The sequence below is a fragment of the Alosa pseudoharengus genome, unplaced genomic scaffold, assembly GCF_046254945.1.
Source record: "Alosa pseudoharengus isolate Yale_2024_CS ecotype anadromous, Long Island Sound unplaced genomic scaffold, YU_APseudo_1.1 YU_APseudo_1.1_scf_7, whole genome shotgun sequence".
In the NCBI taxonomy this organism is placed as follows: Eukaryota; Metazoa; Chordata; class Actinopteri; order Clupeiformes; family Clupeidae; genus Alosa; species Alosa pseudoharengus.
The window spans coordinates 18,538,967-18,553,956 of record NW_027468859.1 but is presented as its reverse complement, the minus strand read 5'-3'; the positions used below and the strand labels follow the sequence as shown (position 1 = coordinate 18,553,956).

Here is a 14,990-nt window from a genome sequence, read left to right as displayed (position 1 = left end):
CCCCCCCCCCCTCCATCATTTGTCTGAGTGAGAGATACTTGTGTTGTTTGGGGAGAGGCCCTCATGTGGCCATCAGTCAGTCCGTCGGCTCGGTCCGTCTGTTGGCTAGCGCATGACGGATCGGCCCACACCCAGCAGATGCTCCAGCAGACGAGAGGCTCGTTGCTGACAGTGGTGGGGATGGGGGGGGGGGGGGAGAGACGGGCACGAGACAGGCCCCAGTGGGGGTGTCACCAGCTGGTCAACCGCAGGCTCCACGTCACAGGGGATGCTGATTAATACGGAACTCCAGCCGCGGAGCTAGGCAATAGCTGCCAATGTTTACGATAGACTCCGATCCCACCCCCAACTAAGCCCCACCCCACCCGCCTCTGGAGTATTGTACGTTTGTTTAGTTCCCCCATCTCTTCTCTCTCCTCGTCGAGACGCAGTTCTGAAGAGAATCAGCATGAAACATAGATTAGTTGTCGTTGCCCTATAAAGAAGTGTCGTCTGGGCTGATGACGCTTGTAGCAGCAACTCTGATTTAGTCCTCAGAGGATTAGACTTGTCAGAAGATGTTCTGTTGCTTGACAATGACATGAAATATAAAGTACAGTCTTCCAGAAAAGTAGACAGCTTCAAACTCATGTGGGAGTGTATGTATTTCTGTCCTTCAAGTGGTAGTTTGTTTATGTGTGTGTTAAAGAGTGTGTGTGTGTGTGTGTATAGGTGTGTATATAGGCGTGTGTAGGTGTAGCAAAACAAGTCCTGCATATCCTGACAGACAATGACTCTCCATGTAGCCTGGCAACAGGTTGATCGACATGTAGTGCACAGTGTCGATTTGAAGTCTTACAGACCTGACACATTCACTGTATTTCATCAGATGACCTTGCTGGACTCCAGCATGTCCAGAAGCCCGTCAGACATGTCTCCCTCTCCGCGGCTGTGTTGGGCCAGCATAGCCTGGTGGAAGAGATGGGGGTGGCCCAGCAACAAGTCTCCATTTGGGTCTGTGGGTTCTGGCTATGAGAGCTTGTGTGGAGTAGCCTGACATAGTCATACTCAATTCTAGTCAGAATATGAGCCTGATACTGCTCCATTGGGCATCAGGGCATCAGGAGATGTGTGCATTGCACAGCATAGCAGGCACCCCCGCTCTCTCTTTCTCTTTCTCTCTCTCTCTATCTATCTCTATCTTTATCTCTATCTCTCTCTTTCTCTCTTTTTTGTCGGCGCAGCCGTCGTGTCCAATCAGCCGGTGAGATTCATGCGTCGCAAGCCTCGAGTCGGGCGCTGCCGGCTTTAATTTCCCAGCAAGGCTAGCAAAAGGAGGGAGGGAGAGAGGGATGGAAGGATGGTGGAGAGAAAGAGAGAGAGAGAGAGAGAGAGAGAGAGAGAGAGAGAGAGAGAGAGAGAGAGAGGTGGGGGTGGTGGGTGAAGGCTGATAAGGGAAGTGTCTTTGGAGGGACTCTGGAGATTCACACATATCTGTCCCAATTAAAGGTTGTTTTGAGTGGAGAGACTAAGGAAGGGTGTGTGTGTGTGTGTGTGTGTGTGTGTGTATGTGTGTGTTTGTGGGGGGGTGCTGTGTTGTGTGTTTTTGTATGTGGGTGTATATGTGTGTGTGTGTGTGTGTGTGTGTGTGTGTGTGTGTGTGTGCTTATGAGTGTGGCAGTGCCACTACATACCATTGTTAATCCTCACAGCTACTTAGAATAGATAAATATGTCTAATTGTGTAACTGAAACAAAGTAGCGTCATTAAATGGCACATTTTTTCATTCAAAGTTAAATTACCTGCAGTGACCATGGCTCATGCGCTTGGTCAGGGACATGAGGGTTTGGACGCTTGACTCTAGAGATCCCCACATATCTGTCCCAATTAAAAGCTGCTGCACTGGGAACTGTGTGTGTGTGTGTGTGTGTGTGTGTGTGTGTGTGTTTGCATGCGTGTGGCCTGGAAACAGGAGCTGTCGGGTCTGCCCTGAAGCACATGCCTATGGAGAATTCAGCAGCACACACACAAACACACACACACAAACACACACACACACACACACACACACACACACACACACACACACACACACACACACAGTAAGAGAGACAGAGAAAGAGAGCGAACACCCCTTCACATCTATGCTCAAATGAAATGTGAATCAGCGGCCCGAGTGAATTGGACATGCATCTCATTGTTAATCCTGTGCTGTGAAGACGTCCCCAAATAGCAGCTAGTGCTAGTGAATAATACTAGCTGTCTCAAACACTTGATTCAAACCATATTTTTGATGTTCTCTATAGACTATGGGTGCGTCTCTTAAAACCATAGTTGCTAACCTGTTAGCAACTTAGTTGGTTGGCATTGGGAAATTACATTGCAACTGACAATGTTGCTAACTTAGTAAGCAACTATGGTTTTGGGAAACCTGCCCTATACCAGTATCTTAACAGGAGTGTGCCTGAATGACAGTGTGTTTGTTGTTGTGTGTCCCTGCAGATCAGTATTTTGGAGCGGCAGATCTTTGACTTCCTGGGCTACCAGTGGGCGCCCATCCTCACCAACTTCATCCACATCATCACAGTGATCCTGGGACTCTTCGGGACCGTGCAGTTCAGACCCAAATACGTCACTGGGGTGAGATTTTCTTCCAGCCTGGTCAACAGGCACTTTTCAGCGGCTTACAAAAATATGTGTGTGCATGCGTGCGTGCGTGCGTGCGTGCGTGCGTGCGTGTGTGTGTATGTATGTATGTGTGTTTGTGTGTTTATGTGTTTCATTCTTCGTCACTCTCTCTTGCTGTATAGCATCATGCTACACTTCTAATAAAATGCAAAACATGTTCCACTAACATGCATGGAAATCACTGTTAAATATGTTGTGATATGATATAAAATTATATGAACTTATAACCACTGAACAACCCCTATCTAGTTGACATTTGCCTAATTTGATTCTTCTGTTCTATTCAGAATAGCTCTCACTTGCTCAAGGCAGCAGCCTTAACCTAGCATGTATTTACTGTAATCATGTCTGTATCCCAGTCTTTCAATGCAAGCCTAAAAAAGGGGGCCAGCTTCTCCTGTGAACTGAACCTCGGGTCATGCGAAAAAGCGCCAATCCTCTTTACCGTCATCTCCGCTCTGTTTGGAGATTAATGTTACCTAACACCTCCACCTGACATGCTGCTGAGACTCACAGTCAAACACTCTGAGTGTTTAAAAACAAATAAATGCCCCTGCATGCTGGCACAGGAGCTCACCTTACAGTACAGTGGAGGAGCCTTCCTGTATTTAACCGAGATGCCGGTACGTGATACCCACAATAAATCAGCCTTCTGCAGTCCAGGGAGGGGAAAAAAGCCTTCAACACAAAACAAAAATAAAGGAGTCAGTCAGGAATAAAGTGTAATTTTAGGAGCGATCCCTCAGAAAATAAATCTCCATGTTGTGACAGGCTCTCAGTCATGGTGGGTATTACAGACATTTAAAACCCCAGGCATTCTCTCTCTCGCTCTGTTTCTCTCTCTCTGTCTCTTGTCTCTCTCTCTTTCTCTTTCTCTCTTTCTTTACTGGTCTGCTGGCTCGGGGAGTGATATCGATGTTGTGATGGACGTGGCCATCAGTGTCAGACATTTGAAAGAGCCTCGTCTCCTCGTCTCCTCGTCTGAGATGAACCAGATCACCTTTACGGCTCTGCGAGCGTCTCCGCGAGCGTCCCTGCAGCTTGATAAATGAACGGCCGGAGCCACTGCCCTGCTCTGCTGGCTGGACAAGACGATTGAACACATGGGAAAAGAGAGAGAGAGAGAGAGAGAGAATCGAGACAAGTCAGATAGAAATAGAGGCAGAGAGAGAGAGAGCATGCACACACACACACACACACACACACACACACACACACACACACACACACACACACACACATGCACACACACACACACACATGCACACACACATGCACACACATATACACACACACACACACACATGCACACACACACACACACATGCACACACATATACACACACACACACACACACACACACACACACACATGCACACACATACACACACACACACACACATGCACACACACACACACACACACACACACACACACACATGCACACACACACACACATATACACACACACACACACACACACACACACACACACACACACACACACACACACATGCACACACACACACACACATGCACACACACACACACACATGCACACACATATACACACACACACACACACACACACACACACACACATGCACACACATATACACACACACACACACACATGCACACACACACACACACATGCACACACATATACACACACACACACACACACACACACACACACATGCACACACATATACACACACACACACACACACACACACACACACACATGCACACACATACACACACACACACACACACACACACACACACACATGCACACACATATACACACACACACACACACACACACACACACACATGCACACACACATACACACACATACACACACACACACATACACACACACACACACACACACACACACATACACACACACACACACACACACACTCGTGGAGATAAATGGCCGGGCTTCTTGCATTATTCTCGCTTATATGCGTTGGGTTGATGCTGTCAGGCCGGATGAATCCTTATTGTAATTTAACATGGCACCCCCCAGTCCCTGACCCTCATCCAAATGAACCTCCTCCACCTCCACTCAGCACCCCCTCCAATCCTCCAGCAGCAAGACAGCATGTCAAGCACATAAAATGACAGAGAGAAAGAGAGAGGGAGAGAGAGAGGGAAAGAGGGAGGGAGAGAGAGAGGGAGAGAGAGATTGTCCTCCACCCACTTCTTGTACGCAGAGTGTTTCCGACGCTTGATGACCTGCTCAATTGGGTCTCCCTGTGCATTTCCTTGTTACTGCTGACGGGGAGTGGTGAGGAAGCGAGAGCGTTGTCTGTCAGTGGTCGTTAACAGCTGGTGTGTTACACTTCTCCAAACATCCCCGCCCAACCCAGCAAGCTTTTTTCTTTTTTCCGCTTTATTTTTCTCCTGTCTTTTTTTCTGTTTTCGCTCATGCCATGTCATGTATTTTTCTCTCTCTCTTCCTCTATCTTGTCGTGTCTTTCTCTGCCCTCTCTCTCTCTCTTCCGCCTCTCTATCTCTCTCTCTCTTTCATCTTGTCTTTCTCTGCCCTTCCTCTCTCTCTCTCTCTCTCTCTTGTCTTTCCCCTGTCTGTGTTCCTGGAGCACCAGTAGACACCCCTGGCTGGGTCGTGGCACTTAATTGAAGTCAATGGTTCAGCCCGGGCTCCTCGCCCACCCAGCCGTCCTGCAGTGGGAGGCTCCTGATTATGCCCAGCCGCGTGTAAGACAGGAGATATGTCAGCCCCTCTCACACACACACACAGACACACACACACAGACACACACACACACACACACACACACACACACACACACACACACACGTGCGCGCACATACACACGCCATGTCTTGTGCGGTGTGCCGTAGCCGGGAGAGATGTGTGCACTACTGACCTGCAACATGTGCCTGTGGCGCCCAGCAGATTTCCGTTGAACAGGATGGAGAGAAGAGAGAGAAAGAGAGGGAGAGAGAGAGAAAGAGAAACTAGCGTATGTCCAGTGAGTGAGACACACACACACACACACACACACACATACGCAGACCCACATATGTAAGGTGTTAGATGGTGGGCTTTAAAATTCAGGAGATGGTTTGCTGCCAGTGTGACAGATCACCATGCTTGGTTTTCCGCTCACACAGAGGCCATCTGGGATAGTGGTGTGTGTGTGTGTGTGTGTGTGTGTGTGTGTGTGTGTGTGTTTGTATGTGTGTATTTGTGCTTGTTAGACAGCGAGTGAGAGAGAGAGAGAGTCTGTATCTGTGTGTTTGTGTGTGTGTGTGTGTGTGTGTGTGGTGGGGGATGTTCTGTTAAAGGTGCATCAGTCCTCTCCGGTGGGTCCCACCCAGTGTGTTCACACACACACACACACACACACACACAAACACATCCATGCTCGCCCCAGTTGAGCTCCCCCTCCCTCAGTTGTCTCTCCCCCCACTGAGAGTGTGACACCAGACGGTCCTCCCTCCCTCCCTCCATCCCCCCTTCCTGCCCTCAGATTCATCAAAGCTGCCCCCACCCCCCCCCTCCTAACAGCAGCTCTGGGAGTCTGGAGTGGTAGCGGCTCTATCATGGTGCGTGGATAGCATGTTTTATCTGGGCCTCATGGTCATGATGTGTCACCTGTAAGAGAAATATACTGGTGGAGCTACTGGTGATCACTGAGGGCGCATCATCGCCAGGCTGCCGGAGCATAGGGCTCACCATGTATGTGCGTGTGTACTACAGTATGTCTGTGTTGTGTGTGTGTGTGTGTGTGTGTGTGTCTGTATGGCGGGCAGTTCATGCTGCCCAACACCATTCCATGCCTTCCACAGTAATGAAATTAGTAAACCAGATTAGCATGTCATACACAGTATATAAGCCATGCCCTGCGATATGAGGTATATCATATAGCATACATACATTATGTACATGAGGCCTATAGTGAGGGGTGAGGTTTTTTGGCAAGTCATTCCATGATATATCATATAAATCTACTTATCAGTGTCTAAATGTGAATCAGATGTCATGATTTCTGCTATTTTTGTTGCTAATATGGAATATCCTGTAAGGATTAGTGAAACTTCCCTCATTAAACTGCTTTAGTATGTTCTTGTAATAGCTTACCTAGAGACCATGGAACTGATGCTTTTGCTTAATTATAAGTTTGTCAGTCAGTCACTGAGTGTTGTGTGTCCACCCATAGACACATGCTCAGCTGCTGTTGCGTTAGGCGCCTGCTCCCATATGTCTCTGTTTCGTGTAGAGAGCCTGGCATCTGCCACCACCTGTCTGGGTGTGCAGTGGATCAGGCAGGCGTTACTCTCCTGACGACAGGTATCTCCCAACTGAACTGTCCACGTGCCGCTTCTTGTGTGCACAGAAATCCCATCCCATATGAAGATCTCTGCCAATCAGAGAGTCAATGGAGTGGTTTATTGATTTTTAAATAAGCTGACCGAGTTGAAAGCTTGGTGTTGTTTTCGGCTTGTTCACCGATCAAACACTGATGTGGTATCATGGTATTATGCTTTGGACATACTAGAGAGGTTTAGTAAATGAACCAACCATCGTTAGGTATGACATCCTTCGCTGCATCTCTTACTTACATCTAATCCTCAACACTTCCCTTTGTGTGTGTGTGGGTGTGTGTGTGTGTATGTATGTGCATGCATGCATGTCTGTTTGTGTGCGTGTGTGTGTGTGTGTGTGTGTGTGTGTGTGTGTGTCCATGTGCGTGTATGTGTGTGCGTGGCATGCGTGTACTGTATGTGTGTGTGTGTGTGTGTGTGTGTTTGTATGTTGTATGCATTTGCCGTTTCTTTTTCACACGTTGTCTTCCTTCCCTTTTATGATGATGTGTTTGTAATGCTTGAGTAAGAGGGCCGCACTCACACCTCCCACACCTCCAGTGAGTAGCACCAGCGCCAGTAGACACTGGGACCCGCAGCAGCGATGCCAGCAGAGACGGGCATCACATGTCTGGCATCCCCTCAGTGCCGCAGAGGCTGCAGATGGGCACAGACTTGTGAACGACATGTGAAAATGAATTATAACAAAAACAAGAATAAAACGCCTCCCAACCCCTGTGTTTTGGAGGGGGCGCTTGGGACCTGGGGGGGGGGCATTTGAATCATTCAAGATGTTGATATTGATGTCTGGGGCTGCCTGTTTCTTTATCTCTGGGTTTGATGTGAGTCGGTAATCTTAATCCTGTTTGACACTGTTTTCCTGTCCCCACCCTCCCACCCCCCGGCAGTATGCAGTCTGGCTCGTGCTGTGGGTGACCTGGAATGTCTTCATCATCTGCTTCTACCTGGAAGTAGGAGACCTCTCCAAGGTAATCACGTTTTTTTTTTATTATTTCTTCTCACTCTCGCTATCTATCTCTCACTTAATTACAAATCGTTCAATTCCACTGTGTCATGCTGGGTGTTTTTTTTTTTTTTTTCAGTTTAAGGAATGATGACATTTGTTTGCTGTTTTATTTTTGATGGTTTGGTTGGTCCACTGGAAGCAATTTTAGTTTTATTTCATTCGGGAGCTTATTATATTTCTCTCTGAGATGTTTTTTTTTATGCATTTCTTCTCTCACTGTGCCTTTTTAGCCACCAAAAGGTTATAATTGCAAATGAATCCGTGTGAATTTTTTGAGAATATTTAAGGCTCACCCTGTTGGTGTCTGCCAAGTGCATAGTGCAATGCAGTGCTCTCTGGATGCAAATCTCTAAGGATCTACATTTTCAGCCATCTTACTCCCCCTCTATCTCCCATGCCTCTTTTTCATTGAAACGGCTAATTTATTCTCTAATCCGTCATCTGCTCATGTATGTAAGAAAATATAATTAAAATGTCAAAATGTCAAATAATGTACCCAATTAAAAGGCAAACCAACCTTGTAACTTGATTATCGAATCCATCAAGCAGTCTCTATCATCACTTTTTCATTTTGCATGCAGTGATTGCTACATTGCGATAAATGGGGTAGAGGGTAAAAATCTCTTAAAGTTTTTCTACATGGCTGGGCTTGCCAAGTTGTTTAGTGCAAGCATGTAGGACATTAACTGCTTCTGTATCTTGCTTTATCCTGAACAGGAAACATCTATTGTAGGAACTGAATTGCTCTGTGTATCTATTTTAGAGCAAAGAGATATCCCATCTCCAGAACAGTCCTAGGCAAACAACGTTTTGAATAACACTTCCAATCATTTTTGTCTTTGAGTTTGTGTTCTGTTGTCGTGAAACGAGGCGTAGGCTCTGGAGACCGACTGGAGTGCTTGGCATTTGGAGGTGGGGAGTAGCCTTGTGAGTTTGCTTCTGGTTAAGTTTCCTCTTATGTCTGGCCTGTCATCGTCGAAAAATCGTATCAGGCCTGACAGATAACAGATGGAGTTCTCACTTTGAAGTGTCGTTTTCCTACTGGCGTGTATTGGGTGTTTAAGATCTTAGCTCGTAAAGGGTTTGACAAAACACAGCTCCTAGCTTGGAATAGTCTCTGCAACAAGCACATTTCTTGCCTTTTGGTAACAGCATTCTTAGCAGGGTGTGGTCACACTTAACAAGCAATCTCTATGTTTATTAGTCATGTTAAAGTTGTTTCTGGTTTTGTTGTAAACCGTCGGCATTAGATGGTGGAGTCATGTAACAGTGTTTTTGTAGGTTTGGAATCAATGGCCTAGTTGATGTCACAGTGGGAGCAGATTACTTGTGAATGTGCGAGGGGCTTTGATGGCTGTACCACATGCAGATGCAGAAAAGCAGCTATCGCTGGCAGATCAAGCCCCTGTGATCTGAGAGATGTGGTGCCTCTATGTTCTTCGTGAGCTCCAAACGGCAAACCCTGCTGCAGGCACAACACCTCCCCCATACACACACACACACACACACACCACTCCTTCTCATTCATCCCCCTCATCCTCGCCCACTCCTCTTTATGTTTGCATAGCTTTGAATCTGTTGGTAGACTCCAAACCAGCCTCATTTGGAAAGCACTGGCTTGGCAAGAACATCTGTGCTCATATCAGTGTGTACACACGTAGCAAGAGACTCTTCTCAACAAGATGGGGTGTGTAGGCACCCCACCACCACCATCCTGTCCCCATCTTTACAGGATAAGGATTTGTCAACCAAGAATTAAGTAGGTCTATCAGACTTAAAATTAAATAGTATTTTTGCACCAAATAATACAAGAAAATAGAATACAGTATGATGCAAAATACTAATGCATCAACTACTACTAATCATTTCTAAAGTAAAATTAAATGTCATATAATGGCGAATATTTGATTATCATGCTTTCTGAAAAGTGTATGTAGACCTTGTTGAGTCTGTGCTGACGGCCTGTCCGGCCTCTCTGGCATGGGAGTGTTTATCTGCTGGCCGGCTGACAGAGTGGCCTGGCTGTTGAGACGTTAGAGGCAGCAGGCGAGCAGATCCTCCCTCTCCCTCATCGATCTCAGGAGGGGGGTGCTGACGGATGGAGCCATTTGTCTCCATGTCTGTCATGTGGAAAAAACTTTCCAAAAGGTTGGCATGCTCTCAGAAAAAGAAGACATTTTGGCCTTCTTTTGTCTGGCAGTCCCTACAGGTGTCTTACAGAGCCATGAAGTGTTAAAGGACATGTACTGCTCCCAAGCTAGAAGGTGTCACCAGTTTTTGTGGAACTAAAGTAGCATTTCCTGCAGTGTGTTTTGTATCTCTGTGCTATTGCTAATGCTGCCACCACTGCCACCACAGCAGTGAATTGTGTTTTAAACAGACATTTTCCACTGTACAGGGCTTGGACTAGCCTGGTTTCACCAGACTCACTATTTAGTTTCACCTCATGAAGAGAGTCTGAGTACTTTCCATTGGGAAATGTTTTGTAATGGGCGTAGACTTAACTGTGTTAACTTTGAAATCACTGGCCCAGCCTAACCAATCACATTGATCAGGGATTCTTTTTTTACTTCCTACTTTGCCTAACCTTTAAAAACGGATTATTAACTGCTTTGGTAGTCAGGAAGCAATGTTAAATATATGACAAGAGAAGCTAATATCATCCCCATGAGATGCTAACGTCATCCCCATAAGACACTACGCCATCCCCATAAGACACTACATCATCCACATAAGAAACTAGTGCCATCCACATAAGAAACTAATGTCATCCCCTCTCATCGCTGATTGGCCTGCCTTCCGGGAAACATAAGCACATTGAGAGGAGCCAGACGACGATCTCAGTGAAATGGAAATGAATGGAGAGACTAGGAGAGAATGTAGACTCTCTCTCTCTTTAGTCTCTCTCTCTTTCACACACATACACACGCACACGCACGCACACGCACACACACACACACACACACACACACACACACACACACACACACACACAAACTGCCGAACCCTGGCTTGCCAAAACACACTTTTGAATGCCACTGCTAATATGGCTGATATGGTCTCCTCTGTTGCGGATGGTGCTTTCCCCACAGCACCTGGTGAGATGGCCTTCACCATCATGCCCATCTCTGCCTCTGGCCTCGTCCCCCTCTCTCTCTCTCTCTCTCTCCCTCCCCCCCCCCTCTTTCCTCATCCCTCTCTCTCTGTCTCTCCTTTCCCCCCTCTCTCTCTCTCCTCGTCCCTCTCTCATTCCCTCTCTCTATCGACACGGTTGCCAGAAGCTTCCGCCACCGCCACCTTCCTTTTCCCGCAGGACTCGGGCCATCTCGTCTCACAGGAGCATGGCTGCCACTCATATCTGTCCCAACCCCACCAGACGGAGTGGAGGAGAGGAGAGGAGGAAAAGGGACTGTGACACTACTGGGCCTCAGGGAAAAGAGAGAGAGAGAGAGGGAGGAGAGAGAAAGAGAGAGATAGAGGGAGGAGAGAGTCAACGTCAACGTGGCAAGTCACTTCCCTTGGCATGTCGTCTGGGTGTTAGATTCTCCTCTCTCCATTCTCCCTCTCCATGGCTGTGATTTCACTCCTTGTTCCTGTTATGCACCGGCACTTTAATTAGGATCCGAAGTAATAGCGTATTAGTTAACGTGATTTATTTCACGGGCATTGCTTCCCAGCTCCAAGTGATTTATTAATGTGGGGAGGTAATGTGTTTAAGCAAGGAAGAATCCGGCGAGATCTAGGTCTGGCTCAGGCAATTAGATTTAGATCACACCCAGAAACAAATGAAGATGAATAAATGGGACCGAGTGCCGTGTCTATTTGTCATTGCGGAATGTGTTTCCTCTGCTCTTCCCAGACCAGTCTAGTGCCCTCTTATGAGACAGCCAAAGTATAGTATAAGTATAAGTATATATACTTTTTTGATCCCGTGAGGGAAATTTGGTCTCTGCATTTAACCCAATCGGTGAATTAGTGAAACACAAACAGCACACAGTGAGGTGAAGCACACAAAACCCCTGGGGCATGGAGCTGCCTGCTTCAACGGCGGCGCTCGGGGAGCAGTGAGTCCAGTCCAGAGTGCTAACCAGTGGGCCACGGCTGCCCTCAAAGCAATAAAACTGGAGAGATTAAGCTGCAATCTGGATAGGATATCATATTTAAATGTAACAACTATATTTGGAATCTAAGCAAACGCTCGCTTACTCTGTGCACAGTTGGATTTTATATATATTTAATATATCTTGAAGATTGTATGTATTTCTTTCAATCTTGTTCTGCACTTTTTCCACCTGCCACTCCTGACACTATCGAAAGTGGCAGAGAAGTGGCAAATTACTGGCCCCTGCTCCGTGACCTCATCTCTGTTCCCGCGGAAACGCATTTGGAGATTGTTAGCCGGCGTGGCAGCTACCTGCAAGGTGACGCCTGGGGTGGTGGTGGTGGAGGGTGTGGTGGTGTCGACAGCGTGGCAGATAAAGTGATAGACTTGAGCGGGGAGGTGATGCAGAGTGGTGGAGGTGGCAGGTTGGAGTAAATGAGAGTCGCGGCACCATTCTGCCTCGACACTTTATAAGCAAATAAAGAGCATCTGGGGCCCCTGGGAGAAGAGCTGCCCACAAAATGCTCCTTCCAATCTTGGTGAAGACAGGCCACACACACGCGTGCACACACACAAACACACACACACACGCACACACACACATACACACACACAAACACACACATACACTCTCTCTCTCTCTCTGCATCTCTCTGGCTCTTACACAGAGAGAGAGAGAGACACTCTCTCTCTCTCTCTGCATCTCTCTGGCTCTTACACAGAGAGAGAGAGAGAGAGAGAGAGCGAGAGAGAGAGAAACATACCCACACACACAAAGAAACATACTAACATACATTGTCAGTGCTGTTTTCATGGTTGCTGCCGCTGGCTCAGTTCAGCATGGTTTAGCCCAGACTGAGCTGAGAGCCAGCAAGAACAACAGCACGCCACCTCGCCAGCCATGGCTCCTGAGATCCAGGCTACTGCTGAACCGCCATCTGCACAAACAAACACTGGAATACACAATGCTGTGTAAATTATTTCACTTCCTCTCACTCTTTTTTTGTTTTACTCCTCCACTCATTTTTTTCTACCTCTCTCTCCTCTATTCTTCCTCTTTCTTTGAAATCGGTGCCTATTTCTCCTCTGACTCCAGCAGTCCCGCTGTAGCGGCTTGTGTTCTTTATATCTTTTATATGTTCCCTCTGTTTTTTTCTCACTCCGACGACTCCGACCTCTTGTCTTGCAGGATTCGCTCAAATCTCAGCGGGTCGTAAAATAAAACTTTTCAAAACAACACTGCCAGTGGTGGCACCTCCACTTGCTGCAGACAGCCAGGCTGTTGCTCCTGCTTTTCCCACCGGTGCTTCCAGCAGACGCAAGAGAGCTCTCTCTCTCTCACACACTCACACACAGTCTCTCTCTCTCACACACACTCACACACACGTAGTCTCTCTCTCTTTCACACACAATCACACACGCACGCGCGCGCACGCACACACACACACACACACACACACACACACACACACACACACACACACACACACACACACACACACACACACACACACACACACACACACACACACACACACACACACACACACACACAAAGAACAGAGAATGTCATTCCCACACTTTGCACTTTCCCCATCGGACACATCCGGCAGTCCCTCTTCAACACCCTCTCAACTCTCTGTGTGTGTGTGTGTGGGTGTGTGTGTGTGTCTTTCCTGAGGTGCAAGGAGCCAAAAAAATACATCCAGGCCTTGGCCTCAACTCCTCGACAGCAGCACTACTGGCCTTCTCCTACAGTGAGAAGGCAGAAAGGAAGAGGGGGGGGGGTGCAGATCAATTCTGATAAAGTGTCAGAGAGCTGAAAATGATAAGGTGATTTATAGTCAATTTCAGCAGGCAGGAGAGGAATGGCCGACGCTGTCAGCATTGAAACAAATGAGCAGGGCAGCTCACGCTGGAGCTCAGTAAGAACTCCATTCCCTCCGCACCACACCACACCACACCACTCCATCCTCCCCCACCCCAGCCCCCATCAGGAGCCATCAGTAGCCACACTCCACACTCACTTCTTCCTCCACAGTGGAAAATAACTCACTGACCAGGTGAGTGCACCCCAACAACCTCCCCTCCCTCGCCCCATGAGACAGATGGGTTCACTGCTAATTCAGATTATGGGGCTGGGTTTTGGGGCATGTTTATTGGATTGAAACTACAGCTTGTTGCAACCCCCCCCCCCCCCTCTCTCTCCTGCACCATTTTAACATTCAGGGCTTTTGGAAGGCAACCATGTTTTCTTTTTTGCCACCAGGCATCACTTTACAACCCAGAAGTGTTTATGGCCATCGTAGCCTTTACTGAGGCACTTAACTTAAGTAGGATTGCTGGAAATGGCTGCAAAGAGCAGAACACTATTGTTGGGGAAGAGGGGAGTGTATTTATTTATTTATTTTCATTACCATAAATGGACTTGGTATACATGCCCTCCATGCTCTGCATGAAAAGCAGTCAGTGTCTATTTCAGGCCCCTTCTCGTAGGTTTACGACCTTTTTAGGGAAAAATCCATACCTTGGATTTTCTATTATTTGAATCGATGTGGCCCGCGATTGAATAAGTAATTAAAACGAACACAAAGCCCGCTGCTGTTGAGCTATTTATACTGGAGTGGTAGGCAGCAAGATGGACTCAGTGACCCCCCCCCACCCCCCGCCCCCTCACCTCTGTCTGACTGCCCCTGTCTGAGGCAGACACCAGTAGGCATATGTTAATGTGCCCAGTCAAACGAGATGAAATTTTGCCCGATGAGGCTCGCTAACGCTTCAGAGCCTTTCATTTACTTGAGAGGAGTCTATACTTGTGTGATGTCCTCAAAAGTTATTCATGTCG

The 14,990-nt window shown here is 47.4% G+C and overlaps 1 protein-coding gene across 1 annotated transcript in view; it reads left to right on the top strand.

The window, feature by feature from the left end:
* The window catches only part of nkain2 (sodium/potassium transporting ATPase interacting 2), a 161,700-nt gene that overhangs the window by 59,026 nt on the left and 87,684 nt on the right, over positions 1-14,990 (top strand). The window contains exons 2-3 of the mRNA XM_076272199.1: positions 2,482-2,619; positions 7,925-8,005. Of these exons, the coding sequence (XP_076128314.1) occupies positions 2,482-2,619; positions 7,925-8,005 (219 nt within the window). The remainder of the gene's footprint in view (positions 1-2,481; positions 2,620-7,924; positions 8,006-14,990) is intronic.